Source organism: Montipora capricornis, chromosome 3 (assembly GCF_036669925.1).
Source record: "Montipora capricornis isolate CH-2021 chromosome 3, ASM3666992v2, whole genome shotgun sequence".
In the NCBI taxonomy this organism is placed as follows: domain Eukaryota; kingdom Metazoa; phylum Cnidaria; class Anthozoa; order Scleractinia; family Acroporidae; genus Montipora; species Montipora capricornis.
The window spans coordinates 65706226-65731225 of record NC_090885.1 but is presented as its reverse complement, the minus strand read 5'-3'; the positions used below and the strand labels follow the sequence as shown (position 1 = coordinate 65731225).

Genomic DNA, 25000 nt, shown 5'->3' with positions numbered 1-25000 from the left:
ATACAATTTTTGTATTTAATATGAACTTATTTAAAATTACTCCATGGCTGTGTTTCCATAGCAACTTCCGTATTGCACTCTATAACCTATTTATGCATTCGTCATTGACCAATCAGAAGCGCGACATTTTGTTAAGTATTAGTGTTGTTGTAGTTGACGTCACCGCTGACAGTTGGGTTTGACCGAGCCGGGAACGCCTGAGGACTAGGCTGGATCCAAAGTCTTCTCCCCTCTTACCAGCAATTTTATACAATTTACAGGATTTCTACCACAGTTCGGTCCATGCTTTGTCAATTTCTATGGTTCAACAAGGGAATTCAAAAACCTGCCAGATGAACACGATGATCTCAACAAGGGAATCGTAAGTATACTTCATTGTGAAAGTGGGAGCAAGTACATTATTAATGCGAACGAATAAATCGTCCTACTTCACTTGCAGCTCCCTTCATTTGCTAGTATGACCTTGCCCTTTCTGACTTGCTTTTTTTCAATAAGGGACCTTTTTGTCAAGGCATCGAATAAGGGGAAATCAATAAAGCGCTTTTCACGTTGCGGACTCGGTAGTTTAAATTCCAATAAGCAGTTTCGTTTTTCACTGCCTTTTATGACCGGTTTCACCCGCAGCCGTTTTTTGGGGTCGAGTTGCGTGACAACTATAAAAAGGCCTGCGATAAGGATTATATTCAGTAACGGAATCTCATTCAGCATTTTAGAAACAAGGTGCCTAATTTTTTTTTTTTGCAGGGCGAAGGTGTGGCTTATCGCGGACGCGCTCTAGTTGAGCTGTCAACGACTGTAAACGAAAGCATCAAACAAGCGACAGGTCCATTATCTAACGAAGACGTCATTGCTGCCCAGGTGTGAATCGCGAAATCTTTTCACAACATTTGTCGTCTTCCTGCTCCCTACGTACCCCTCCCCCTCCCCTCCCCCTCCCCTTTCCCATTGGCAATTGCAATTATTCAAGAACTTGACATTGGGTCATTTCACGTTGAGGATTCATGGACAAGACTTCAACAAGCGCTTGAGTGTTATGGTCTGGTGGTGTGCGCGTTGTCGTCACTTCATCGTAGATCTTAGCCCCGTCCTAATTAGGCGTTTTCGTTTGAAACGCATTCTTTAAATCTTTGTACGACTTCTCTTCACACTGCTATTAAGATAAAAAAGGAAAACGGTGGTATTATAGATACGCTGTCTTGAATTGTCTTTGTTTCAGTGCTTGTCATTACTAATATTTGCCTCGCGTTCTTTTTTTAGCCATTCATGAGGCGCGACAGATACAAGCTCTTCGTTTGTTTCTATGAAGCGCTAATGGTAGCTGAGACGGATAAACCAGTAGAGTTTGAAGTCAGCATTGGTAAGACTCCAACATAGAAAGCTTTGATCCCCACAGGTCGACAAAAAGTGTCTTTCGTAGTATTAGTCGTAGTACCGAATTTTGTGATTCTTAGCAACACGCCAAAGTTCAAAGAGGGAAACATCGATGCAGGCTACGATTCACGGACTCTACGTCACATGAAGGCTGTATTGCTTCTCCCTTATGCTCGGGCTAGTCCCGGTTTCTCCTTCTGAAAACAAAAACCCAATGTGTGATTTCATCTATTCTTGGTTTGCATCCACGTGATGAGACGGCCATGTTAGTGTACAAAACAATAGAAAATGGCCCCACAAGTTTTGCATAATAATAGAGTACGATTCCCAAAAGACATTTTACTGCATTGGTCTGTGCGCCAACATGGCCGCCGTGACGTCACATGCTAACCATCAATATAGTATCCCCAACTAACAGGGGCTGGTTGCTCGAAGCCTGGTTAGCTCTAACCTTTGGTTAAGAGGTGCCAAAACCTAAAGAAGCCGGAAGCTTTAGACTTCAATAACGTGTGACCATCACTATTATCGCTATCGCTGTCAATGTGGGTGTTGTTGTTGTTGTTGCTGCTGTTCTTGTTGATAAGATCACCGAAAAGCTTGGATAGTTCGAAGTCCTTAAAACATCAACTCTCGGAAATCAACGGTGTCTATAGCGAGGCCAACACTCCAGATATTTTCAGATATGGCTGAGGCCTTTGACGCTAAGTACTAGTCGTTATGGGAAGGCCAGGTTGTTTTTACAAGGAAAGGTTACGTTTATACAAACGTTGGCCGTGTAGCACTTATATTTTAAACAGAGTTAACTGAATAGAGTGAAGCGCTAGATTTCAATCCCATATGAACCATGTGAGCGTTAGCCCTACAGATGGAAATGGGCCCACACAAGGACAGAGAAAAATTCTGACCAGGGTGGGAATGGAACCCACGACCTTCGGGTTAGATCTCCGCCGCTCTACCGACTGAGCTTCAAGGTCAGACGGGAGCAGGCCGTGGGAAGTGAAGATGTTAAAGTCACGGCAATGAACATGTACAAGTACAAGGAAAGGTTACGTTTATACAAACGTTGGCCGTGTAGCACTTATATTTTAAACAGAGTTAACTGAATAGAAATATTCAGTTGTACTTGTACATGTTCATTGCCGTGACTTTAACATCTTCACTTCCCACGGCCTGCTCCCGTCTGACCTTGTAGCTCAGTCGGTAGAGCGGCGCAGATCTAACCCGAAGGTCGTGGGTTCAATTCCCACCCTGGTCAGAGTTTTTCTCTGTCCTTGCGTGGGCCCATTTCCATCTGTAGGGCTAACGCTCACATGGTTCATATGGGATTGAAATCTAGCGATTCACATTACACTCTATTTAGTTAACTCAGGCTGTTTTTAGCCTATTCTTTCTTGCAAAGTTAGTTTTACATGTATACGGACCCATTTTTCCCTCGTTTGAAGGTTCTCATCCTTTTCTAATCAATCGGCCTTGACACAAGCACTAAAAGAGAATTTTACGATTTTCTTTAACTAAAACGTTTAGCTCGGTTTACTAGAACATTTTTCCCAGAAATTAATGGGCTTAATAGCTAAGGCTTTCTACGCGTAATAACTTGTCGCTTTTTCATGGCTAAAACTTTAAATTTCAATCGATCTTTATTGTTTCTACACGAAATCGTCATGTTATTTGGTCTTTCCATCAGGAGTTGTGTAAACAATCCTAACATATATTACGTTACCTAAGTAACGAAAACTCAAAATGTAGGCTCCCTTGTGCTGGCTCAGCTTTTGATCTGGGGATGTAACAATTCGACTTGAATACACCTTATTCCAAAATGGCCACCATTTAAATATTTTTTGTTTTCATTCAAATTAGCCCTTGATGCCTCGTTCTTACGCTTAAAATTCAAAAGAATATTTTATCTTGAACGGGGCAACAAGGGCCAATTTGTATGCGCATAAATCAGCGGCCATTTTGAAATAAGATGTATGAGATGTATTTTTTGCGATGCAAAGATTGTCCCATTCATGTAAAAATGCTTGCATTGTGCTTGTATGTTTTCAGGAAACTATGGTAACAAGTTCGATGAGTCGGTCGCCCCATGCAACACCCCTCCTGTCAACGCTGTTTTTGACGGCTGTCATTACTACTACCTCCCCTGGGGACAGGATAAGCCCTGTGTATGCGTGGAGTGCTCTTGGGAAGATATTGCATTCAGACTTGAGCCAATAAACATTATTCTCAGAATGGCAGAACGTTTGGTAAGTGATCAAAAATTGATACTCCCTTTATCAAATTTTCAAGTTTGTGCTCGTCATCTTCCGAAACGACTATTTCATTTTTGCTTTCATTTAACATGAATCGAACTTTTTGCCACTTCAGTATCCTGAAAATTTCCTGCTAGAATTCCTTTGAAAAATCTCTTAGTTGTCCCACCGCAGGGGAGAGCATGGGACTTGTTACTTATCAACACCTGCACTTTATAATGCATGTGTTTTTTTTGTTTTGTTTTTTTGAAAAATCAAGGAATCCTAAAAAAAGTTTCAAAACGGAGTATAACTGACCCTAAAAATAAGTAACATCGTTTTATTTCTCGGTTAGAGGAAAGAAAAGGAAAATCCAAGTAGAAAAAGGACGTAGTACATTTCTTACTGCAGGGGCTATTCATCTGAATGAGCTCGATGGACCTTCGATTTTCCCTTTTTCTTCCTTGCCTAATTAGTTATTGAATTTAGTTAAATGTTGTTTGGACGCCGTAATCGACTCACCGCTTGCAAGGCGCTATAACACTTTGACAAAGTTCAAACGAAGAAATTCCTGCAAGTTTTCGCTCATTTTTGCGACATGTTATCCATTTCCATTTAGAGAGAATCGCTGAGCAGACTAAAACAAGCTGCTGAGCTGTCCGATGTTAGTAATGATCCAAAGCTGATAGCTATGCTGTCTTCAGTTTTCGACAACCTTGTCAGAGACCTCAGGTATCAAACTTTAATTGTTACAAAACGAATGTCAACTAGGGAGGGGTAGCTTCATTCACTTGCTGCGAATCAGATGAAAATCTCTTATTGCCGGCCGACTGTAATTGGCCTACGACTGCTCCATATGTGCATAAGAAAATGTCTGTCATTGTGGCGCAGGGTGTTAACGTCTAGGCAGTGAAACCCACTGAGTTATTTAATAAATGCAGCCCTGCAAGGCAGGTCAATGACTGTCTTTTCTATTAGGAGTTGGTTTATAATCCACTGCATGCATTCGATGAGGCGGTTTGAAAAAGAGAAACATTAAGAACAAATTTAGAAATGATGGTACCATGAACTGCAACATGGGCAAATTAATGAACTTTAAGGTCTCTTATTTCAAAAAATACACTGTGTTTGATTAATGTGTTTTCCTATTTTTCTTTTCAGGACCGAGTTAGCTCGCTTTCAGCAAGACATTCCAAAGCTTCCCGGCAAAAGAAATCGTCTGGATTCAAAGTTGCAGGAGATGAGAATCGGCGAATTCGTGAGTTTTTTTTTTTTTTCAAAATTGATCGGTGTCTTGCATTGTAGTTGTAATTTTTAGATCGTGTCCCTTTGGTTATACGATTTAAAGGTAAAGTGTTCACAGTAAGTTATAAACTCGTACTATTTGATCCAAACAAATTCTCTCGTTTTGTTGCCAAAGCTTGAATATTGTACCGGCTATTCAGCAGCCATACGAATAATCTTCCACCTGATTTGCATGAAAAAAAAAATACATGAAGTTACCTAGACGTGGCAAAGACACACATTGACCCACTCCGGGGCCTTGTTTCTGTAGTTTTGGATCCAAAGGGAACAACAATTCTCGGTCATGATCATATCAACAATTCGTCGAGTGGTCCGTCCACAATTATTATCCACGGCATTTAACTGTACCTAGTTCAAGTTATCTTGCATGGTCCAAAATCACAGCGATCGAGCCAATAGAGAATACATACCGCTTAGTAACTTTGTTTTTTCGCATCATATACTAAGGCCCTGTTTATATGGTCTCGGGCTAACGCTAAAATTTTCAGGGACAAACAAAGAGTGATATTGACTAACAGTGTTCTTGCTGGTGCAGCAAGGTGTCTCGTAAGTTTGTTGTGATGAATTTGTTTTTTTTTTTTGTTTTCTTTTGTTCTAAGAACTTTTTGTTGGAGGATATCGGTGCCCTGCAGTGGAAACTGGAGCCGCCATTGGAAGGGGAAGAGAAGGACGATGTAGAAATTAATGAGATGCTGAAAGAGATCGAAAGTTTCGTGCAGCGAATTGAGGACCTTGCTGTTGAGGTAAAAAAATTTTCCATGGTGGACTGCGGCATGACGGAAAATCACGAGTTGTCGAGTTTAAGCTCAGTATTTGAGAGTAAAAGCAGGGTCGGTCTCTTTTTTACATTTATTTTTTGTTATTAGCCTCAAAGAAGCATGCCTGATGTAATAATATGGATGATCTGTGGCGACGACCGAATTGCTTACTCCAGGATGCCGGCCCATATGCTGCTCTTTTCAGAGACTGAAGTGGCGTGTGGAAAGTTTTGTGGAAAAACCATAGAACTTCAGCTTAAGGTAAGTATGCAACGAGGAAGCTGGTTCCTATAAAGGTCAGGAGAGCGCAGCTGTCCTGGCCCTAGTGAATGCTACAAGTCACTTGAGATGTTGCACTATTTCTCTGCCGTGATTGTCAACTCAAACCATCTCTTTCCTTTACAACCAACATTTGTTAATTACGGCTTGGTCTTAACCTGAATTGATTTTCCCCGTTAGGCACCTATCCTCTATCCTATAAGAAACAACTCGATCGCTTGATAAACATCATGTCGCAATTAGTTAACACTTTCATAATATTTTAATGTTTTATCAATTGTAACTTAGGGCGCTTTCGTTTAACTTAGGGCGCTTTCGTTTTACCAGAATTGCCCCCCCTCCCCCCTACCCCCCCCCCCCCAGATCCGTCAGTTTGCAAAGAAAATGCAACAATTTGAAGGAACACCTGCAATTTAATCCCTCTCATTCTTCTGGAGGAGTGTATCATCTTCGAAGAGTGTTAATTTGAAGGCGTTGTAGATTTACCCCTTCCAAATGCACGGTCTGGCCTGTTAGTTCTTAGTTTGAATGAAGTCAGTTTTATATATCGTCGTTGTATTTAGCCGGGCATTTGGATCGTGCGCGGCTGAAAGGCATGGCAAATAGCTTAGCTTGTACTTTCTTTTTCCCAAACTACTGGGTAGGGTCGTGCCTCTCTCCTCTATAATTTCATTGGCTGTAGAGTGTCGTACTTCCTATTGTTTTCTGTGCTAAATCTATTATTACCTTTGTTCGTTCTATTTTTCTTTTGGCCAATCCTGAAGCCAGTTCAATGAGATAGGACTCGACGCAAATTACAGCTTAACCTTGAATAAATCCTTTTATTAAATCCATTTTTATAAAGTATCCTGGAAAGAAAGGACAAGACGTCGACGACCATCCGGAGATTCCAGGAAAACTACGCTTGGAAATGTGGCTTGGTCTCGAAAAGCAACAACAGTACTGGACTGGCCGACCCAAAACTGAGGGAGACTTTAGCGTTTTTGCTGAGACGGTAAGCTTTCAGTGAGTGAACCCTGGAAAGAGGCGTTTCCAGCGAGACTAAGCAAGAACTTGGGACATGCGAGAGCATGGAGAAAACACCTTTTTTTGCGCCCTTCCTATTCTCTTTTGGCCCTTAAAGTTTACACATGCTTACGCCCTCAATTACTTTTGAGAAGTAAATTACTCTCCTGTTCATCAGTTTCCGAAAATTTTATATTGTGTAAGAACACTTTCACAATAGTAGCCTCAGTACGACCAAACTTTTAACTTTTCTGTAAGGAACGCCAATTCTTGATTGATGTCAGACATCAGCTGTTGTTAACTTATGAAATACATTTATTTCAGTAAGCGACGAATATTATCCGCAAATTCTATTCATACTATAAAAGAAAAGCTCGATAAGAGCGGGAATATTGCCATTCATTATTTAAGCCTTCGCTATTGAATAGAATAGAAATGTGAGACTGTGATATCTCCGACAAGGGTAAGAAAACCATACGCCAGTTGACTCTAAAGGAAGAATAACAAATTAAAAAACCCTCAACCGATCGCTGAGCAAATCCTCACCCATTCTCTAGTGTTGAAGTCCGCCTTATGTAACTGATCTTTGCTTTCTTTGCAGTATGAAAACGAGGTCAAGATCCTTGGCAAATGGACGCACAACAAACTTACGCGTGCTCATTTCTCTGATTCTACTGGAGACGTACGTTTTGTTATAACTACTGTAATTTTGTTTTTCCTTAAGTTGAAATTCAAATTTTTCCTAATTGTCAATTTCTTTCTTCCTAATAGCTGGAGCTTCCTCAAGACAAATTCCTTCCACCGGATGGATGGAAATTTGAAGGTGGCTGGCAAAAGAAACCAGAGTTAAGGTTTGTATTAGACAAAGTTACGATAGCATCGCGTATTTATAGTTTCGGCGAATTGCTAACTTCTGAGTGTCACGTGACATGGCCTTGCGTCTGCGGTTCAAGTTCTGACGGCTGGATACCCTCCTTGCGGTGAATGATTTACCGCAGCGTTTTTCACCTTAAAATTCTGTGGGAAGTTGGGTTTAAACCCTTAAGTTATGTTTTTTTTATGCTTTAACTCTTGAATTCACACATTTTTGCTGGTCATTTTGGTCGCCGGAATGGTTAAAGTGAAACACTAATCCAACTTGGCGCGTCTTTTTAAGCCAAATGCCGAACCTCATGCCTAAAGTCTATTTTGGCCACTACGACGAAGGGCAAAGCGCTAACAGCTAACCGCAGTTTGTGGTTTGCGGTCGACTTTGAAAACGCGATGCTAAAGGTCTCAAGATGCTGCGTACCTCAAAACTTGGGAAGAAAGTATATTTACTCTTTGAGATGATCTTGTCGTTGATTGAGCGCCTAAATGACTTCAAGGTACAAAAGCGAACGAGATCAACATTTGTTCTTCTTGTGTTTCCCAGCACAAGATTTATTCTATCGTTTTTCTTCCAATTTTTAGTCTGTTCCACGATCCTGATGAAGGGCACAAAGAGTTCTTGGTTGAATTGTTTGAGCATCAAACCAGAAAATATCCCGGAGCAGACTTTCAACCAGCAGACGTTTGCTGGTGTGACGCGGTAAATTATCCAATTTGTCTGTTTGTAAAAGAGCTGTTTTAATTTGTTGATTGCTTTAGATTTGAGTTACCGCGTTGTTGGTCTATTGGCTTAAAAGTCAGGTGCCAAGTTTTTAGCCAATCGGACACTAAAGAAGAGCCATTTTGTGCCTGACCCCCTCCCCTCCCCTCCCAAAAAAAGATCCGTAATGAACATGAGGGAAGATAGTAAAGCCCGCCGCACACTAGAGCCATCAGCTTTGCAAAGTTTCATTCGTGACTGTTGGCCTGGTATTGTAAGCTGATAGATTTGCACGCGCGCACTCTTGGAGGAAATGCTCACTCGAGCAGAAAATGATGAATATTCGGCGCCGATGGCACGCGTGAACACTCGGGGAACTTGCTTTCGCCAACAGTCACGACTAAAGGTTAACTAAGCTGATAGCTCTAGTGTGCGGTGGGCTTAAGGCGTCTTTTGACATTGCTAACACTCCCTATCTTCTTTGATTCAATCGTTTATAATGCGCTCTAACAGAATAATGAGGAGGTTCCATCACCAGCCACGCAGCAGGCTCCTCCTGGGTGGGTTTGGAAAGGCAAGGAATGGGAAATCGACAAGAACAGAGCCTGTGACGCAGATGGTAAGTGACACCGATTAAGAGTTTGTGTTACCGGTACCAAGTTTAATGACCTTGCTACCATGATTCCGCCTTAGCCACAGTCGCAGAGAATCCACGAACCAGCAATCGGAAGGTCACGGGTTCGACTTCTGCGGAAAGCATTCCGATTATTTTCCGAATATACCCGACCCATTAAGCATAAATCTCTCTGACTATACTAAACTACTAAATTACACCAAAGTCCCTAACCTATAGATGTGTCGATATCTCTTTTAGCCCATTATCCTACCAATGAGTTACAGGCAACAGCCGAAAGAGTCACATACCGCTTAAGCCACGTTCTGACTAATTCCTCGCATTCGTCTTCGGTGGACCCTGATTTTTTTGTGCTGTTGGAAACTTTTTCATGTTTGCTGGGCCGACGGACAGGACGAAAAAAAGACCCCTCCCTTTAGTCGAAACCCGCTTAGAGACGACCACCCTTTACGCTCTCAAAATTCTTGCCTCCGTTTATGATTGGCTGTGACTTGAGCCCGATGATTCCTTCATTAACCGCTACGCATGCATGCTCAAAACGTTACTTTCGATTTAGGGGAGGTCTCTTTGCTAGCAGGGAACTCGAATGGAACTTCACTAGACCTTTAAATTAACTAAATAACTGCTTATACATCTTGAAGTTTGGTTTCTACCTACGGCCTACACAAGCTTACTGATACGTTAAAATGACTTCGTAATATTCTTACTTACGACACTCTGTTGTCTTTAGGCTGGGAGTATGCCGTTAATCCGACATACGGAGTATATGGCGCAGTAGTGAAGGCCTATCACCTGTTTAGAAGGAGGCGAGTGGTGCGACACAGAGAACTTGTGGATACTAAAGCGACGAAGAAACAAGATTATCTGCAAAAGTTGCTGGCCGAGGGCTGGGGTTATGCCCCGATGTTCAGCATGAAGTTTCACGCCAAAGAAAAGAAATTGGATTTTTGTCGAAGAAGGCGATGGTTGTTGAAGATGGTGCCAATATCTGGGGAGATCGATGGCTTTTCTTGTAAACTTCCCCCAATTTTACGAGTGCAGCTTAAGAGAAAGGTGAGTATTCTTCCGAGATCTTAACTTTCCCCAATGTTTTAATCGATATTCCTGATTAACAAGGAAGAAAAATATTTTTTATCAGTCAATATTGAGATTTGTAACTCGATTGTATTTCTTGTCTTTATTAAAATTAATTTAGGACGAAGATAGCGCTCTTTGCCTGTCCCCCAGAATGTTCGTGTCCTTCAAAAGTAAGTAGACTTATTGTACTTAATATTAGTAGTACTCTCGAGTCACTCACTCACTCACTCACTCAGTCATTAATACCCTAATATCGCCCTCTTCGCATCGCGAATTTACTATCACTGCACTGGAAACGCAATTCATCCCCGCCTAAATGGTCAAATGTTTTTGTCCAAAGTCTTGTTGAAAGAACGTCTTAGACTTTTTAGACGCCACTTAACTTTGTACTAAAGCAAATTATAATTTTCATCCCACATTTTACAATATGGGCAAATGTTTCATCATGCAGCTATGATGTCGTACCTTAGTGTTCCATGTCTTGTCTTGTTGTAACCGGTGAAGTTACTAATACATGCAACGCTCGACGCTTCTCGCGTGAAATCCTCGATAACCATACAAAATGCGTATAGATAACCGAGATGTACGCTTAATGAATTTCACGTTCCTCACTATCTATCCATACAGTCCTAGAAAATCCCTGTAAGAATCTGAGTTCAGCAAATCAACAAAACAACGTCTAGGTTTCACCAAACCTGGAATCGAGACCTTGATAAGATCACATGACAAATAACGTGACCACTCGGATGGAATGGATCGAGGACAGACTAACCAAACCGTCTAAGCGCTAGCATTTACATCCTGTGAATTTGGCCGGCTAGCGGGGTCGCTGCAATCATGGCAGTGGCCTCCTCGAGCGATAAATCTCACGTAAGCGAAAAAAGAAATTTGAACCGGAATTTAAGATGACGTATCTTTTACGTAGTGCCCACGCCATCGCCCCAAAGAGTCGAAACAAAAGAGCTTCGAGTGACGTTTTTCCAAATGTGGGTTATTATGATCTTCTTCCAGAAATTGGCGAAGTAAGGGATAGGTCCCTTACGTTTAACTCGAGTAAAATATTAACTTTTTTTTTCCAGAACCTCACAAATATCAATTGTGGGCTTACATCTACCAGGCGCGAGACCTTATCGCCAAAGACGAGAGCGGAATGAACGGTAAGTTCACATGTAATATTGACGTTTTCCCCGTTAATGTGGGTACGTGATGTCACGTTATAACAATTTCTCTTAAGTAGTTTTTAAAATCATTACAATCAAATGATACCATTTTTGTGCAATTTTTGTGCAATCTGAAAGGGTACTGCAGCAGCAATTAAGAGGCAATAGATCAAATATTAATTCTTGAATGTTAATTAGCTAGACCCCAAAAATTTTGCAATGGACCCCCAAATTTTTCAAAAAGGGGTCCAGAGAACCCCCAAATTTGAAAACCTGGATACATATCTGTACCATAGTAATAATCTCACCAACGCGCGAAGAGGGTGCTATCTTATGTTCTCTCTAAATAAACCATTTTTGCATATTACGCAGCCTGCGAGCAGAGCCTCCTTTTGTCTTTTTCTTTTCTGAAAAGAAGAAGAAAAGGAGGCTCTGCCTGAATCGCGTCAACTCTTTAACGCCGCCGCAGCCAGAACTTCTGGATGAGTCAATCTTATTTTCTCTCGTCAAACTGGTTTTTGAGTCCCAGTGCGAGCATCCGTTTTTAATTAGTGATAAAACCGATTGTTATAACTGAGCCTGCTGTACCATGAAAAATCAAGAAGACGGCGAGATCTGCTCGAAGCCAAGCACTTAGGCCTGGGTTTGAGATTGTATCCTGGCAACATGCAGCGCATCCTCAATAAAGATCTTACTCGATTCATGCAGAGTCTTTCTCGAGAACGCCAAAATCGAGCAAGCATAAGAAAGGCTCTGCTAGCAGGGTGCATATTACGGGGCTCTGTGAGGGATATTAGGCCTTTTTCGATATATTATTCAGCTGAAAGAGAGGTTTAGAGGACGAAGACAAAGGATAGTGGATGATATATTGTTTTTGTCCTCACTGCCTCACAAACAAGCTGAATATTTGATATTTCGAAAATGACCTATTTGTCCGTAACAGTTTACAAGATTCCGTTTAACTTGAAAACCTCGTACCACCACGGAAAAATCTTTTTAAGAGTCCGATTCTGTTTTGGTATGACTGTCGATTGCCATGCTTTTAATAATCCGGGCTTGGATGCATGAGCTCAGAGAAAGCAGGTGTCGCAACGAACTTCTTTTACAGTTCTTCGTGAGTAACAGCAGCCGAATCATCATTTTTCTCGACTTTCTCCTTGGATGCTCTGCCTCTTAGCTCCATGGCACTCGAGGTAGCTGGGCCATTTAAGCTATTGTAGATTCGGGTGAAATACACTCTGAATACTGTTTCGAATTAAATGTCCAAAGATGGCTTTCCGGCATTAATGAATTTTTTTATTTTTTATTTTTTCAGATCCTTATGCCAGAGTTGCTTTTGCAAATCAGAGTCGTGTCACAAACATGATTTCCCAGACTCCGTGTCCCACCTGGGATCAAACTCTGATTTTTTCAAACGTGGAAATCAGTGAAGATCCAGCGAATATCAAGCGAAATCCACCAAGTATAATTGTAGAGCTATACGACCGCGATTCTCCCATGGTATGTTTTTCATAAACCACAAGCCTTGAACTGGCTTGCAGAACAAAGGAATAATTTGACAAACTACTTTCGAGTTCTCCATCCTGATGTAATGAGGCAGTTTTTGACCTACTTATAATAAATTATAGTAATATTAATAAGAATAGGCCATTCCCGAGTTCAAGCCTGCCTCATCTTCAAAGCGAGTCTAAGTGCGAAGTTTTTGTTATGAAAATTAGTTTTCATTCATATGTAAAGTAGAACTAATTACCATTACAAAGCCTTCGCACTTAGACTCGCTTTGAAAGGAGGCAGACATGAACTCGGAAATGGCCTATTATGATCATCAATAAAAAACACAGCAAAGAATCGTTGGTTTCCTCACAGGCCCAACCCTGTTAAAAATATGAACTTGTTAATTGTTTATTGTTTATTGAATAGACTAGAAATTGAGATGTCCAATAGGTTTGAAATGTCCAGAATTTACCCTAATTAGATGCACGCGTCACGAAGCAAGCATTGCTCTTTTCCCCAACTTCAACATCACTTGTATCTCATAATACAGATAATAGACCAATTTCGATATATTAAAATTTAGTCCTAAACAAAAGTCATCATCTGGAGGCTCTGGGGAATAAACTCATAGAAATCCTTATATTTATTCCCCAGAGCCTCGAGATGATGCCTTTTGTTTAGGACTGAATTTTAATATATCTAAATTGGTCTATTAGTATCACCCAACTAGTAGACTAATTGGGTGGTACGCTACTAGAGAACTATTAGTATTAGTCCTCGAGTAGCGAAAAGCGTGACGCTTTCTTTCGTTTTATCCCCAAATAAAGATTTCTTCAACTTGCATTTGCAAACTTTATTATTGCCTTTTCTGTCCGACTAGTTGGGTGATACCAAGAGAAAATGAGAGGACAGAGAGGGAGGCTCAGGGCGTTGGCCGGGATATGTCATGTCCCCGAAAGTTATTTTTAGACGAGCGGAAGTCTGTCTTCTAAGACGTCCGCATGCAGTCTTGCCTCGCTCTCAGGTTCTTAGTGAAAAGAGAAAATGGCAGCGCACGTGGAAGGCTGATGAATATTTATTTTCTTTCAAACATCAAACAAGGGTTGGCCTGCATGCGGACGTCTCGGAAGACAGACTTCCGCCAGAACAAAGACGTCTGCTCGTCTAAAAATAACTTTCGTGGACATGACATATCCCAAGGGCTGGACCGGGAGCCTTTCTCTCTGTCCCCTCATTTTCTCTTGATGATACTAAAACAATTAGACCACGGGTCAATAGCCCATTCGGCTTCGCTTCATGGGCTATTGACCCGTGGCCTTTGAGGGCGAAGGGTCTAATTGTTAATTAACGTCACAAAGTGGCCCTCAAATTCTTCTTCTCAAGCAAAGATAAACGGCTGCATTTTTCTTAAGCTAAAATGACGCTAACCTTTGCTCTTACCTTGTTGTTGGAAATAGGTAACAAATGCTAAGACTTGAAGGATCACTTCGTGTTGGGTGTCAAAATTTGGCGTACATCAAATTAGGATTAATCTTCGAATTCTCAGATTCAAGCGTTTTAATCTCTACATTTCCAGGGAAAGGACGATTACCTTGGTCGCTGCGTGTTTTATCCTAAAGTTCGCCTAAAGGGAGTTGAAGCACCAGAACCAAGACTGCAATGGCAGAAAATTATTCGTGGAGACCAAGATGGCGGTGAGATCTTGGTTGAGGCTGAACTGTTCTTGGTAAGGTGATATGGCGTGTGACTTGTTAACGAACTTCATCCATTTCTTTCATTATTCACGTAAGTTCGTCGTATTCGAATCAGACTTCAAAAATTTAGCGCAGAGTATGTATTGAAAGAGCGTTGGCTTGTATACTCTCTGGCTTGGAGAAGTTGACCTGGAGAATCTAACCACCATTTTTGTTTCAAAAAATTCAAAACTCAGAAAGATTTTAAAGCCTTTTTAGCGTCTTTTCACCCAATGATTATTTGTCAGTTGATAGTTGTGCAAGACGTAAAATTGAGAAATAAGCTGAGTTGAACATGCCTTAACTTGAAAATGTTTTTAATAAATATAAGCAAAGGTTCTGCTTTAGTTTCGTGGATTTTCTTGTGTACTAGGCGGCGGTGCCAAGTTGTTCAGTGGAAAGCGCATACATCTTGAGGAAATTTGTGTCAAATGGGGCATCTTGAATCGTTACGTTCCGTCAATATTTGCATCCGGCACCATTTGACATGTTTGACATTGAACCTGCATTGTGCACCTTGCCTCATCTCATTATGCAGGAAGCATCGTGCATCATCCGAACAATTAGTTTCCAAGTTCCTGCTGTGTCGAATTCGTTTGTCTAATTTAGGAAAAATTCAAATTGCATTTCTTACATTTACTTACAGGACGAAGGAGCTAAACTTCCCCACCCACCCGCAAAGCAAGGAGACATTTTCCCTGTACGCAGTATTGTGAGACCAGTTTTACAAAGGACTGCGGTCGAGGTATCGACAAACACTACTGTTTCAGTACTGATCCCCCCGTCTTTCTCTTTTCTCTAAATGGGCTGTGTCACAACAAAAGCGAACTGGTAATGAAATAAGCAAAACGCGGTAAAAATAACTACCCAAACGTTGAAGGCAGGTTTGAGTAAAACAGCAAATCCGTTATCTCTGTTGTTTGTAACTTAAAATAACAATGCACGGCAGACATTTTTTAAACGAAACTTTTGTACTGTTTCAAAGTAATTTCTGGGATAACGTTACGTTGCATGGCGAGCTGGGGCGAGTGATATGTAAAGCTACACTGAATCAACTCCACTGCCGTGACACAACCCTTTTTAAGTAATTAGGAGGCTGTCCTTTCCTATAAAAGGAAAAACAGAACTGAATTGGTCGCGAAAGTTTGCGTAATGAGACTATAGTATTTATCAACATGCTGCTGCGAAAGTCGGTGTAAACCAGCAATTCTTTTATTCTCATCGATTTGATTGAGTTATTAGAATACCGTTGTAAAAAAATTCGACCTTGTTCTTCTCACTGAAGTTTTTGTGTGGTTGTGATCAAGGGCGGAATGTCGAGACATTTGTAAGGCGATGTATGTTGACACAAGGACAGTTACTGTTTGGTCCCTGAGTTGTAAATGTACATTGCCTAAATAACCATTCAAGTTGCCATCATTCAGACCGCAGTCGGATCGTATGGGGTTAAAGTGATAATTTGATCAAAAAATCATTTAACGGTCCGCCATTAATCGCGTTCAAAACTGACCGATTGGACCTCAGTTTATTATGTGTGCAAAACACGAGAATAAAAATCTTAGTAAAAGCTCGAAACTCCCATGCTGCATATTAATTCAGTCGCGTACAAACGCATTGCATTCTTAAACTAATGTGTCTTCGACGTCACTTTCTATTCGATCCAGCTCTCTCAAGATTTTATAGTTAGTAATGACGCACCATTAAAGAGGAAATCCAGTTAAAATAAACAAGTGCTTTTTTTTAAATCAAGGCTTCAAATTTGGGTCACTTAGTGTTTACTTGACCTAGTTTTGAAAACCAAAGAAAAATAATTGATTTTACCCCTCCCCGTTCCGGAATCGAACGAAAGATAATCCAGAGTAAAAACATTCCAAGGACAGATTTAATCAATCCGTCAATTATTACAGGTTCTTTGTTGGGGAGTACGTAATATGAAGAAGTTTCAACTGGCCAAAGTGACTTCTCCTTCAATTGAGTTCGAATGCATGGGCACAATTATTCCTTCCAAGACAATACAGAACACAAAAAAGACACCTAATTTCGCAGAACCAGTTCTCGAGAGGAAAATAATGGTAAGTTTTCGATCTAAAGTGCATAGTTTTGTTATACCAACTGAAAGTTATATCAAAGCTTGAGAGTTTGGGAGCCGCTCATAAAAACAGACGCATTAATGTCCATTACAATATCGAAATTAGATGTATTTCCAATTTTTATATTCCGCAACGTGAAGTTTCTTGCTTTGTCTAAGTATTTTCTGTTTCCAGCGATGAGTGTTGGGGTTACCGTTATGTTCAGGTTCGGGTAAATGCGGGTAGTTTATCGCTACTTAAGAAGCGGTTTTCAGAGAACACTTTAACGTTCTGTTCCAAGACACAATATGTCCAAGTTCGGGAGAAAAGCGAGAGGACATCTCGTAATGCCATCAAAAGCGACGTACATACAATGGAGAGTTTACGCAAGGCGACGACGAACTGCTACGAGACAGGGGCACCCAACGTCAATTTTCGGGAAATATCTGTTCGGAAGACGATTTGAGATCTAGAATTTTCGGAACATTTTTTGTAAAATTCCTTCCTTGCCTGCCTGTCCTAGGATTTTCGAACATCTAAAACATGGTATAATTGCCCATTTTTAACGGATTTTTACCCTTAAAAGGTCACCTAGAATTTTCGGGAGCCATTTTTCTGGCTGAAATTTTCGAACAGGTAAGTTTTGATCCCTGTAATTTTCGGATCACTAGACTTTCAGCTAGGAAAACCGAAAAGATAAAAAAGTTTTAGGGGATAAAAATATGCCTATATCTACCGTTTAAATACTAAAATACGTTTAACAATGCTATCTTTAAGTGGTTTTGAACTATATTCTCGTTGGGTGCCCCTGACGAGAACGCCACAAAACAATGGGCTTAATTAATGAACAAAAACAATTAAGGCTCTGCACGCCCTGCACGTGCGTTTTGCACTTTGGCACATTTCTTTGCCGTCCTCGTCCTGACAATAGGGAGCTTAAGATCTACGACGACGACGTCGACGAAAACGCCACAAAACAATGATATCATTGGTTAAAAGAGCATAAATAATCGTGCTGCACGTGCAGCACGGATTTTAGCTTATATTTTTGCGGTTCTCTGCATGACGACGACGTGAAATCACTAAATTTTAGGTTTTGACGATAACGTGAGCATGCAACAGAGAATCTTTCATTGTCTATTTTCAGTCTGAAACCGCTCGTACCAATTTATTTTTGGGATACTTCGCCCACATTGTACGAAGTGAACGAGGTGGAATAATTGCGAAAGACGTTTACTAGAGCGAAGTTCTATTTTGAGGTGACGTTTTCGTCGACGTCGCCGTCGTAGATCTTAAGGTCCCTATTAGGGAACTTAAGCAACGACAACGGCGACGGCAACGCGAACGTCACAAATTTGCATATTTAGTAGGCAAAAACAATAGCTTTGCACGCCCTGCACGTGCGTTTTTCACTTTTGTCCATTTCTTTGCCGTCGTCAGCAAAACTACAACGTGAAATAGCCAAATTTGAGGTTTTATGGACAACGCCATTACTTGAGGATAAATTTTCATTTTCTGCCCTTAATTGAGCGCCGTTCCTACGAGCGTCATTTTTGAGGAACTACCACACCCCCGTCATATTAAAAAAGTTGAAATAGTAACGAAGCGATTACAATAACGCGAATTTATATTTTGAGATGACGTTCTCGTTGCCGTCGCCGTTGTCGTTGCTTAAGTTCCCTAACGACGTTAATTGACTAAATTTGAGGTTGTGCAGAGGACGTGGAAACATGAAAAGACAATTTTTAGTTTTCTTCCAAAACAACCACACCGTTCATACCACTTTTATTTGTGCAATGTTGATACACACTTTGCATTCCGAACGACTTGGAGTTGTCACAAAATTATTACAATAACGGGAAATAATATTTTAAAGACGACGTTCACGTTGGCTTCGGCGTCGTCCTTGCGTAATCTCATACATTTCTGGACATTTAACAAATACATTCCATATTGCCGCCCGTCTGTTCAGTTGAAAGATCACAGATGACGTCAAAATGTGGTAAGAACAAAAAATGGCACGGAATCTACTTCTTTTATATAATAAAGAATTAAGTGTTTATGATGACGTAGCTATTCTTTTGTCCTCTAGTAGATTATGAAAATCAATCAAAATATGTGCATTATTTTAAGGTTATATAAAACCAAAATGGTACCTGAAAGTTGTCATCTCATGTAGTCATGGACAAATTTCGACTGATTACAGCACTATTTTATTTAACCGTTCCAAGACGACCTATTCTTTTCTCGGTCCCTTTTGACATCCTTCGATCTTAACGAGAAGGCTTTTATTATTCGTCGCTTTGAATCAATCTTTATTATTTTAGAATTTGCCAGTTGAGGATGTGTACTCGCCACCAATCAACATCCGTGTTCGAGACAATCGCGCATTTGGACGAAAGCCATTGGTTGCAATCCACTCAGTCAAGCATCTCAGCACATTCAAATGCAAGCTGCCTTCCTCGCTGAAACAAGACGACTCGGAAGTGGACGGTACATTTTTTTTTTTTTTTGCATACTTTCATGTGTCTTCGTCGCTGCTACAATTGTCCATGGACATGTTGGTTAAAGTGAACTCGCAATCATGGTAGAGTGATTCCACCAATAGCAAACTCCAAAATCTCCTTTATAAACCACTAACAACCCACAATTCTTTAATTCGCTTTGACGAGTCGAAATACCAGCTCACATATCTTTCTTTCGTGGTTAATTTACCTTTGAAACTCAAGAGATATTGTTGTACCATTTTAGTGTGTGAGATTTCATATAAGCAATCGCGTCAGACAAATCGACCAATGTTGCTCTAGTTTATTACTATCCCTTCGGTCGTTCGGTTAGGGTGCAATACCATTTTCTTACCTTTTACTTTTCCTTTAAGAGCTATGTTAGGTTAAATCCTTAATTTTTTATAACAGAGTAGCTCGATTCTTATTAAACGAGCGCAGAACGATTTTAAAGCAAATTCCACTCTTTGGTATCGCAATTTGGTTACTATGATAATCACCGGAGTGCGTTGAAGAGGGGCCAAAACAAAATGATGGTCAGTAGTTTGACTACTGTTTTAATGATAAGTGTCCTGTAAAAGGGAACAAGTGATTCACAAACAAAAGTAGTCAAACCTGTAAAGGTTTTCATAACTGAACGAAATATACATCTCTGGTGCTACCCAGAATCGATGGGTACAAGTTATGTCGATCTTCAAAGTTCTTGAAATGAGACCGAGCCAGTTAAATTTAAATTATACTCGCTTAAATTCGATTTACTTGCTTCACACGATTCAGTTATTTCAACGCAGTGATAGACATTCAACGACAACGAATGCTTCCAGTCTAAGATGACACAGCCTGTTAGTTTGAGTCGACTCGCCTTGAAAGCTGGTATCAGAACGAGAAATATTGATGGGAGAGCTATATCTGTTGAGAAAAGAGCACGTCTTAAGTTTCCATGCTTGCAACAGACTGGACCGTATCAATTAAAATTCATTTTGAGGTAGACTGAACAATTTTTCAGTCTAAAAATAGACTCGGCCACATCTTGTGCGTCTTCTTTGCAGAAGTACTTGTTGATTTAACTGATTCTGCACCTCCTGAAAAGAAGATCTGGCCAGAAGGTTGTGATGTTGTGGAAGCCCCGCCACCAGAGGAAAAAAAGAAAAAAGGAAAACCGGAGGAAAAAAAGATCGTTGTAAGTGACATTTGGACCAGGAGCATTTCTCCTTTCATCCTCAAATCCAGATTTTGGGTAAAACCGTGGAGGGACTGAAGACACGGAGGAAAAGGCCCCTTTTCTTTTTTTTCTCCCTCGAGTCCAGGAGAGCTCTTTTGGCTAAGTTACAGGCTTCTCGCAGAACTCGCATTCAAGGCCTCTCTCCTCCTCGACTACGAATAGGGCCTGCCCTCTTTCCCATCTGCTGTTAGTTATTTGTTTTTAAATCAGAATAAATCAGATAACAAAGAAGATTCGCTTCTGATCAGTGAAAAGAATTACAAAGAGCAGTAGTTATGACTCCACATTCTGGGATGAAACCAAGGAGATTAGAATGAGAGTGATGTCTCCTGCGCAATCCCTGCGCTCTGATGTAGTCAGTGATATTTATACCCAGAAACCCGTCACTTCGATCCCCATACAGGTATCAACCTAGCATTAATACATTTTTCGTTTGCTAGTAATTTGCGGTTCACTCTGCTCGTTATCGCCGTGACATTCATAGTTTCTTACCTCTTGTCTATGATAATCCCTCGTGTAGGAAGAGGACAAGTTTGACTGGTGGTCTAAATACTTTGCTTCATTGGCTGGAGGCAGCGGTGTAGGGAGAACAGCCAAGGCCGAAAAGGTAGGTATTCTCACACAGGAAGCCCAGTCAAATACTGGGCCAAACCATTCCTAGTGTCAAATTCTTTCTGGGCCATTCGTGATCACCGATCAATTGCAAGTGACGCAGCTTTTAATAGACCTCTTAGCTCGTACGTTTTGTCTTCCCATTTCATACCACGTGATGTTCTGAGTTTGACGTACATAAGCACGTGCATAAGACGATATTTGAAAGAAACTGTTCCCTTGAGTAACATCACGTGGTCTGAAATGAGAAAAGAAAGCGTATAAGCTAAAGAGGTCTATACAGACTTAAAGGCCCATGTTCACACAAAAGATATTGTGCACTTGTGTTGTTGTTTTGAAATAGTTCCAGCGTTTTGAGTGAGTAATTTTCGGATTTTCCGTCAGTGCGTTTTCGACGCGGTTCGCAATGTCTTTTGGTGAACGTGATTATGTAAATGCATGAGTCATAGCCCCATAAAGACTTAGGAAGGATTACGTTTTTGCAAACGTTGGCCGTGTAGCGCTTATGTTTGAACAGACTTAACTGATTATAGTGTAATGTGAAGTGCTAAGTTTCCACCCCCATATGAACCATGTGAGCGTTAGCCCTACTGATGGAAATGGGCACTCACAAGGACAGAGAGAAGCTCTGACCAGGGTGGGAATTGAACCCACGACCTTCGGGTTAGATCACCGCTGCTCTATCGACTGAGATATAAGGTCAGACGGGAGCAGGCCGTGGGAACTGAAGATCTTAAAGTCACGGCAATGAACATGTACAAGTACAAGGAAGGATTACGTTTTTGCAAACTTAAACTGTAAATTAAACTGTTTTGACCACTCTTCTGCAAAACTGTCTTTCATTCTAAACCTCATAGACTTCAGGGAATGTAAAACGAATGTCTTGCCTGAAGCGGTGTTGAAAGTATTAGAACTGTAAAACTGTCTCGATTGCAGCTCGTTGGATTGTTGGCTGGAGAGAACGAAAACGACAAGGCTGATTTCCAAGATCACACGGAGAAGTACTTGAAAAAGGGCTACGATCTTTTGAAGGTACAGTTCGTTCGCTTTGGACAATGAAGATACTGATTACCTCGATTATCATACAACGATGTAGCTTTTCTGTTAGCCTTACTGAGATCTCCTTTCATTTGTTATTATTTACTTAAGATTTACCACAAAGAACTCGAGAAAGTCCCAGAATTCAAAGGCTTCAATGATTTCATTGCAACGTTTCCACTTCACCGAGGAAAAACCAAGGCAAAAGACGATGACGAAGAGGACGACTGTGATGTCGGAGAGTTCAAGGTAATAATTAACTTGAATTGGCGCCTCAAAAAAGAGGGCAAAGCTACGATTCAGTAACTTTCCTTTATTCCTGGATGCTGAGAAAAAGTTGTTTGCACCTTTAAAGTATGTATTCTAAAGTATTCCTTTGGATACCAGCCCTAAGAAAAGTTTCATTCATTTTACATTTATTTTACCGAAGACAGAAACTTACATCGAGAAAGAATTTTAAGTCACGTTCATCTTATGGGCCGCAGGTCTTAATAGGGAGCTTAAGCACGCGCGTTTTTGAGACGCGGACGGCAACCGGAAGTGAGCTGTTTTCCCTTTTAACTTGATTTTCACACAATCACATTTACATTGCTAGGTATCTTTTCTCCTTTAGAGATGATTAATACAAAAATCTGGGAGACACCACTGTCCTGGCACGCGAAATTTTCTCTTCCGGTTGCCGTCCGAGTATCAAAAACGCGCGTGCTTAAGCTCCCTAATATAATATTGCTTAAAACCAACGAGGTATTAATCTGATTTACTGTATTTTGTTTTCCATAACAAGATCTCAAAAACCCGTTTAAAATAAATTATTTACCAGGCTATCTCAGAGGCTGTGAATGTTTTGAAAAAAAAAAATGGTAAAAAGCCTTTTTCAAAAAAACACTTTGCAACATGTTAATCCCCTTTTTACTATTGGTATTATAATCTGCAAACACCATGTCCAAGACAATGAAGTTTCTTCAATTCTTTGTTGAGTGAGTGACCCACTAGAACTCTTTGATCGTTGAACGAGTTGCCCCAACATTGTTGGATGAGATGTGCAAACTGGTGCAACATTGTTGCGCTACGCTTAAGTGATCACGGAACAAAAGAAATGTCGGGAGTTATTGGCTCAAAAGTTTGACCAGTTTCAAACTTCACGCAACAACATGCAACAAAATGCAAAAGGTGTGCAAATGGACGCAACAGGCAACGGCAATGTTGCGTGCGTTTGAAGAGACCTTTACAAACGATCCAGTACTTTGAAGTACGTTGTTATTGTTGTTGTGTTTTGTTTTGCTGTGATTGTTTGAGTTCATAATTGTTGCTGTGTTTCCTGAAATTTCACAACACTCTATAGTTAATTTTAATATAATTCTTTCTTTTTTTTTTTTTTTTCAGGGGGCCTTCCGGATTTATCCAATTCCAGAAGAGGTTACTGAGCTACCCGATACCATGTTCAAAAACCTTCCCAGCACCGATCCAATCGAATGCACGGTGCGATGCTACATCATAATGGTTAGTATCGTTTGCATGGTACGACAATTGCATTGTCGCTTGATTTTTCGTGGTTTTCCTGTGCGCACTTGTTGCCTTTGTTTTCATAAGGAGACAACCGTAAATTTCAGTCCATTTTAACACTTAAATAACAAAAAATAATTTAGGAACATAAATTCTCGGTTGGTAACAAAGATACGCATTTAATTAAAATAACGTTGATTCAAAGTCATTTTAGTCTGAAGGGTACGGCCGTTATAAAAGTGCCTATCACCTTTTTTTTTTTTTTTTACCTTTTAGAAGAAATGTTTAATGATATGTCGATAGAAATTTTTAAAAATATTCTCGGATTCCACGTGATCAATGTTTGTTTGGCAGCAGCAGTAAGTTGTCGCTTTGTTGGTAGTGAAATGTTCGCCACATAACAATAGCGATGTTTCTCGTGACGTCACCCATTGTTATTGATATGCCAACCAGAACCTAATTGGCTGTTAAATCAATGACTTCTTTTGTTCCGTGAATATCAAAAGCAATGTGACGTCAATCTTTTTAAACAAGAGGTATCATCATAGGTTTAATCAGCAAAAACAATAGTTCTGCACTCCTTGAAAGTACGTTTTACATTCTGATACATTTCTTTGCCGTCCTCGTCTTGACAGCGACTTCAAATTCGAGGGGTCACAAGAGCACCTGACGATGCATTTTCAATTTTCTCTCAATATCCACACCGTTCTCTCCAATTTTAATCTTGGAATGTGTACTCACACTTTCCAAGCCGAGTGACTTGTAGTAATCTAAAAATTATTACAGTAACGGGAAATAATATTTTTAGATAACGTTCTCGTGGCCGTCGTCGTCAGTCGTCCTTTCTTGAGGTCCCTAATATCTTTTAATGTAAAAGAGAACGCATACTGTCACTTACTGTCTGAGTAGTATAGCGCGTGAATGCGAAGTGAGTTACTCCTCCTTCGTCAACAGCCCAGGACTTTGTCGCTCGGTCAAAACAGCACAGTACTCCGAAAATACGCTTTTTAATACGTTTTAAGTCTTAAAAAATTGTCTTGAATTGTAAAAAAACGGGTTTAGTTTTCGAGAAATGCTTTTAGCGGAGGGTTCTTATTTTTTTTTTCCTTTTATTAAAAAAATTGGTGATAAGCACCTTAACTCATGCTACTTTGCCTTCTAACGTTATGACATTAATTTCAGGCATCAGACTTACAGCCACAAGATACCAGTGGATTGGTAAGTCCTACATTAGGTGATGTCATACTAACTAAGCATGAGATGCATATCGGAATAAACAAAGCAAATTTGAAGTGTTTCAAATATTTAGCATAAGAAGCGCAGTGAAAGAAGAAAATGAAGACGTTGCAATAAATCTTGTTATAGGTTGTCTTTTGTGCCTTTTAACGGAAAAACGAACTTCAAGAGCTTTTCCCCTCCCCCTCAAACGTGAAAAAGT

At 40.4% G+C, this 25000-nt stretch overlaps 1 protein-coding gene across 1 annotated transcript in view; it reads left to right on the top strand.

Moving 5' to 3' along the window:
• The window catches only part of LOC138043746 (myoferlin-like), a 63742-nt gene that overhangs the window by 25530 nt on the left and 13212 nt on the right, over positions 1–25000 (top strand). Inside the window, exons 22-48 of the mRNA XM_068890160.1 lie at positions 261–361; positions 745–858; positions 1258–1357; positions 3418–3614; positions 4219–4331; positions 4761–4857; positions 5504–5647; positions 5771–5923; positions 6786–6935; positions 7548–7628; positions 7718–7797; positions 8399–8516; positions 9030–9135; positions 9881–10203; positions 10346–10397; positions 11307–11384; positions 12703–12887; positions 14458–14607; positions 15261–15359; positions 16522–16686; positions 19011–19176; positions 20237–20367; positions 20930–21016; positions 21958–22053; positions 22171–22308; positions 23443–23559; positions 24745–24780. Of these exons, the coding sequence (XP_068746261.1) occupies positions 261–361; positions 745–858; positions 1258–1357; positions 3418–3614; positions 4219–4331; positions 4761–4857; positions 5504–5647; positions 5771–5923; positions 6786–6935; positions 7548–7628; positions 7718–7797; positions 8399–8516; positions 9030–9135; positions 9881–10203; positions 10346–10397; positions 11307–11384; positions 12703–12887; positions 14458–14607; positions 15261–15359; positions 16522–16686; positions 19011–19176; positions 20237–20367; positions 20930–21016; positions 21958–22053; positions 22171–22308; positions 23443–23559; positions 24745–24780 (3377 nt within the window). The remainder of the gene's footprint in view (positions 1–260; positions 362–744; positions 859–1257; positions 1358–3417; positions 3615–4218; positions 4332–4760; positions 4858–5503; positions 5648–5770; positions 5924–6785; positions 6936–7547; positions 7629–7717; positions 7798–8398; positions 8517–9029; positions 9136–9880; positions 10204–10345; positions 10398–11306; positions 11385–12702; positions 12888–14457; positions 14608–15260; positions 15360–16521; positions 16687–19010; positions 19177–20236; positions 20368–20929; positions 21017–21957; positions 22054–22170; positions 22309–23442; positions 23560–24744; positions 24781–25000) is intronic.